General features: G+C 50.1%; 1 protein-coding gene across 1 annotated transcript; it reads right to left on the minus strand.

Moving 5' to 3' along the window:
* Window positions 1-3,495: 3,495 nt before the first annotated feature.
* LOC121812584 (cholesterol 25-hydroxylase-like protein) lies at window positions 3,496-4,849 on the minus strand. The gene is made up of 2 exons (XM_042215155.1): window positions 4,337-4,849; window positions 3,496-4,251 (listed from the first exon to the last, which is right to left on the minus strand). The coding sequence occupies exons 1-2, from the start codon at window positions 4,763-4,765 to the stop codon at window positions 3,919-3,921; spliced, it is 762 nt and encodes a 253-aa protein (XP_042071089.1). The 5' UTR covers window positions 4,766-4,849; the 3' UTR covers window positions 3,496-3,918.
* Window positions 4,850-5,164: the final 315 nt, after the last annotated feature.

A 5,164-nucleotide genomic window follows, 5' to 3' on the forward strand; every position in this document is an offset into this window, starting at 1 on the left:
AATACTTTTCCAAGCCACTGTATTCCAGATAAATGACTTTCATCCAGAGAAAAACTTTGCAGCAGGTTGTTCGTGAGTGTTTGGGGCACGGAGTAGGTTTAAGTTTAGTCACATACCAACACTTTCAGGCTCAAACAGAGAGCAGCCGACAGATGTGAAGCTGTGGGATACGATTCGTGGTGCCTTCCCTTCACATCTGTGAAGGCTGCGTTCCACTTCTGGAGAGGCGTTTCCAGCTTCCTCGTTAGTCACCACAGATGCTAGATCACCCTTTGCTCTCTGTTCAGAGCCTGAAAGTCTGAGTGTTGGTGGCGACCCGAGCAGGTGCAGGACAAACATGTTCCAGTCGCAGCTTTTCTGTGTTGGGACGAGTACAATGATGGTGGACATCAAGACACCTGAGCGCGGACGTTTGCTTCTTGAGGCAGGAGACGAGGTTTCATGGAGGCTGTTAACGTTTTTAATAATATCACGTTAATGTTATTTTTTAATTGAACCCTCATTTGTGCAAAGTTCAAAGCAAGTTAACGTAACGTTACAAGCTGACGTCAGCTAGCGTGTGATGTTACAAGGTTCAAGCTCAATGTCAGTTTGAAATGGTGTCACTGTCAGTTAAGATGCTGCAGGTTCCTAAATGAACCACGTTGTTCAGTAAGTGCTGCTTGTGACCACGTATTCTGCAGATACGGAGCTTTGTGTACACGGTGAGCTCTAATAGGTTGGCTCAAGCAGCATCTTGAGGAAGGTCGCGCTGTGAGTCGTCCGGTGCGAGGATGTTTTCAGGTCACCTGTTGTCTGTGAGCCTGCGGGGGTGAGGCATCACAAAGACGGGCACAGATCAACCATTAATGCCTGAATAGCCGGTGGATACTGGGCTCCACGCTCGGCTTCCTTCGTTGGTCAGTGGTTGATTCTGATTGTGCTCATGCTGTGTTTCTTCAACATAAAGCTAGAGAGAGCCGCCAAAGCTGAACCGCAGAAACACAAGAAGCAGCTGTGATCGTCAGCCTGACTGCAGCTCTGTGATAAGCAGACTGAGCTGTCGAGGCTGATTATGAACTAAGGTTTTATCCTGCTTTTTAGCGGGAACGATTATTGAGCAAAGATCTCTCGGTGACAAACGTTCACCAGCAGGGAGATTTACACTTGGCTTTTTTATTGGCAGAAACTTTTCACAGGTTTTTATTCATCTGAAATATTCTGAGATACTTTGCAGAGCTGTGTGTCTACAGACGTCCTGTATAATTAATAAACTGAACCCAAGTCTCACAAATTCCCGTGTGTAGAAACATTGTTCTTGTATAAACTATCTTTATAACAGCTTAGAGATCTACAAGAGGGCTACTGACAGCCAGAGAAATGAGATTCAGATCCTTTTAAAAAGCCAGCTGTATTAACTGTTAATGATTATGTTTAGTTTATGTACCCGAGTGTGAATTTAGCCGTCACACTGTAACATACAACACACTGCCTGAAGAGCATGTCTGTCCTTCAGGTCTTTGCTGTGCTGATAGTCACACACATGCAGGTCACAGAGGAGCACGCTCGGTTCAGTGCGATTACTCATGCTGCAGCACATTCCTGCGCTTACCCGTCTCTTCCTTTATTGGTGAATCATATCAGGGAAACAAGGGCCTGATATGATTGAAAAAAATCCTCTTTAAATGTTTAGAGATCAGGTCTGAGTGGCGGCTCTCTGCACGCACCTCATTCAGGCTCAGGGAGGGGCGGGGCCATCTGCTGCGACCGGTCGGGGTGAGAGAAGGAAGACAGGATAAAGACATGCTGTGGAAGAGAGACGGAGATTAATCCGGTCTTTAAGTCTGACGTCATTAGCCGTGTCTGGGCTCAAACTCTGCTGCAGGTCCATAAATCAAACGATCACTGCGGCATCACTGAGAGTTAAAAACTGTCTAAAGTCTTTCATCTGTAATAAAATGATCAGCGTTCTGCTCTACCAGGTGTAACAATTAAGTTTAACATCCAGGCATCCATGAAAACGGAATTTAAGACATTTAACGGAGTTAGAAGTTAGCAGGGAGTTAGCTCGCTAGCTTCTATCTAAATACAATGTAGCATGTTCTGACTGAGAGATTTCTGAGAAAGTCAAACGTACAGCTCTGCTATCACTTCCAACATAAATGAAGACAGAAACTAAACAGCAGTGACGTTTGCAGGGTTACTGAAGTTGGGCTAGCTGGTATATAATGATGTGCTACGTGACCGCTAGCGACACAGCTATGTTAGCATAAACAGTGAAGCTGGAGGATGAACGCTAACTTCTTTCCACTCGATAAAAGTTAACGTGAGTGTTCTCGGTGGTCAGGAACAAATGCAGTCGCATGGCAGGATGCTGTAAACGGACCAAACTTCAGTCAGGAGAACAACTGAGATAATCCATCCACAATACGAGGTTAGTCATTCATATACTGCTGCTGGGGCTGCAGTTACATCGTAAGGGTTTAAACACTGAGCTTTAAAATGAACAGTGGTAATAAAAGCCGAGGGAGGCCGGCAGTGATCACTGACTGTTTTTAGGGGCTTTTTAGATCAAATAGAACAAGATACAAAGCATTAAACATGTTAAAAACACAAACGCCATGTTAAATGCAGACTACTTTGGGCCCGGAAGCAGGATTCGTCACGTCGTCACTTAAAGACCGAAAAACTGATATGATTCAATGCAGAGACGTCTATTAACACATAGTGAGTGAAGAAGAAACACCCAGTGCATCATGGGAATCCCCCAGCAGCCTACGTCTATTGCAGCATAACTAAGGGAGGATTCAGGGTCACCTGGTCCAGCCCTAACTATATGCTTTAGCAAAAAGGAAAGTTTGAAGCCTGATCTTGAAAGTAGAGATAGTGTCTGTCTCCTGAATCCAAACTGGAAGCTGGTTCCACAGAAGAGGGGCCTGAAAACTGAAGGCTCTGCCTCCCATTCTACTTTTAAATACTCTTGGACAAGAGGGGTCTCAAACTCCAGCCCTCGAGGGCTGTTGCAACACACCTGAAAAGTGCTCTAATGGGGTGGTATGGTACTATAAGGTCATTAAGATGAGATGGGGCCTAAAAACTGAAGGCTCTGCCTCCATTTTTACTTAAACAACATGACGACGTCTCTGCAGACGACGTGCTGAATAATTGTGATTATTAACAATAAACTTTATTCCTGCTGAATGTTCACAGATGCTGTTTGAATCGTGACGTTCAGAGATCGTCTCCACCAACGATCTGTCTCCTGCTGAAGCTCACAGACACACAGGTGTGTGTGTGTGTGTGTGAGTGTGTGTGTGTGTGTGTGTGTGTGTGTGTGTGTGTGTGTGTGTGTGTGTGTGTGTGTGTGTGTGTGTGTGTGTGTGTGTGTCGTGTGTGTGCGTCTGTGTGTGTGTGTGTGTGTGTGTGTGTGTGTTGTGTGTGTCGTGTTGGTTTGTCTTTTGTCGTGTGTGGTGCGTCTGTGTGTGTGTTTCGACACAAACAGGAAACAGACTTGTGTGCTTCTCTTCACAAACTTTATTTTAGCTTCATTTTGTCTTCAGTGCTCAAACTTTCACTTCCCAGTTCAGAATCAAACTTTCCAGTTTCCCTCTGACGCCGCGCTTCTCCTTCAGCGGCGGCGCGACTCCTCGTCTTCCTCGCCAGCTTATCTCTGTCCCTCGTTTCACTTTCGTCTGTCCCGCACTCGCAGCCAGCTGCCTCATCGGCACATCTGTCCGGTATCAGTTAACGTGCTCACGCCGTCGACGGCTCACGGCGCTCTCGTGGCTCCGACTGCTCCGTCTCTACGTCAGAGAGGAGCAGCGAGTCGAGGAGAGCCCGCTGTGATTGGTGGGCTCAGAAGTGGCATAATAAATAAAAACAGGAAGAAATAAATAAATAGAAAATGTCTCTACATCAGCTCCTCGCCATCACGGCGGCTCAGTCCTGCGTCTGCAGCGTCCCGGCCAGGCGGTCCCAGTGGGTGAAGTACGGCGCAAAGTTGCACTTGGACTTGAGGTGGTGAAGGTCGTGGTGGCGCGCCCCGCCGTACAGCCCCAGCGGCACCAGGCGGTGCGTGGCCCACGGCAGGTCGTAGCCGCAGTGATCCTCCACCGACAGCCAGATGTTGACCACGAAGAAGGTGAGCTCGGTGAGCGGGTGGCAGCCCAGCAGGAGGGGGTTGGCGGCAGCGAACAGGCCCAGGCTGAGGGTCTCCCAGGTGCCCGAGTACTCGGCGGTGAGGGCGGAGGTGGAGGTGTAGGTGTGGTGCACCTGCAGGAGGAGGAGAGAGAGCGTGAGGTGGAGGAAGAACAAAGGCGTGACATCGTCACCACCGCCATCGTCCTCGGGGACTCACCTTGTGGAAGGTGCGGTAGAGCCAGGGCACTCGGTGGTGCAGCAGGTGCCAGGCGAAGCTCTGGAAGTCAAAGAGCAGCAGGCACACGAGCACCTGAGCCAGCAGGCGCGGAAGGGGCGGGGCCTCCTCGGTCAGGTGCACCGGCCTCAGGTACCAGTGCAGCACGGTGAGCGGGAAGATGAAGACCAGGTGGTTGTAGAGCGTCAGAGCCAGGCAGCGCCGCACCGACGACCAGCTGACGGAGCTCTGAGGCTGCAGCTTGTACCTGAGCACCCACGCCCACCTGGTGGACAGCGCGTCCAGCAGCAGGAAGGGCAGGCAGAAGGACAGGTAGACGCAGAGCGAGAAGAGCACGGGGAAGAAGGGCGAGCGCAGGAGGGGGGCGTGTCCCAGCACGAAGGTCCACAGAGGCTGCAGCAGCATCGCCATCCTTCAGTTTGTCTCACAGTCGGAGCTCTGCTCGCCTTCATCACCACTGCTCCATTTAATCAGGCAGCAGGCCCCACCCACACAGCGTCAGCGGCAAGAACCCGCCCTGCCGTCCTTATTGGGATGTTTCCTACTGCCGGAGGGAAAATGGAAAACTCTCCCTCCCACACTCCCACTTCCACATTCCACAGCAGGCTCGTTCACTGTGCACTGAGGATCGTCCCTGTGAGAGCCGCTCACCTGCTTCCATTGTTGGCAGGTTGAGCACGTGTGTGATGTTTACACGGGCTGAAGCAACCTTTAGCTACAGCTGCGGTGTTAGCCCACGCTGCCACACCTGAGCCGTGCAGGTTCACACACCTGAGGCTCTAAGTGAACACTAAAGAAGCTGTGCTTCAA

The sequence above is a fragment of the Haplochromis burtoni genome, unplaced genomic scaffold (genome assembly GCF_018398535.1).
Source record: "Haplochromis burtoni strain Fernald_Lab_line unplaced genomic scaffold, NCSU_Asbu1 Contig_665, whole genome shotgun sequence".
Taxonomy (NCBI): domain Eukaryota; kingdom Metazoa; phylum Chordata; class Actinopteri; order Cichliformes; family Cichlidae; genus Haplochromis; species Haplochromis burtoni.

Excerpts from the sequence above, each read along its gene's own strand:
- LOC121812584 (XM_042215155.1), bottom strand. The coding sequence starts at position 4,765 with ATGGCGATGCTGCTGCAGCCTCTGTGGACCTTCGTGCTGGGACACGCC. Across the intron at positions 4,252-4,336 it reads TCTACCGCACCTTCCACAAG|GTGCACCACACCTACACCTC; the intron begins GTGAGTCCCCGA and ends CTCCTCCTGCAG.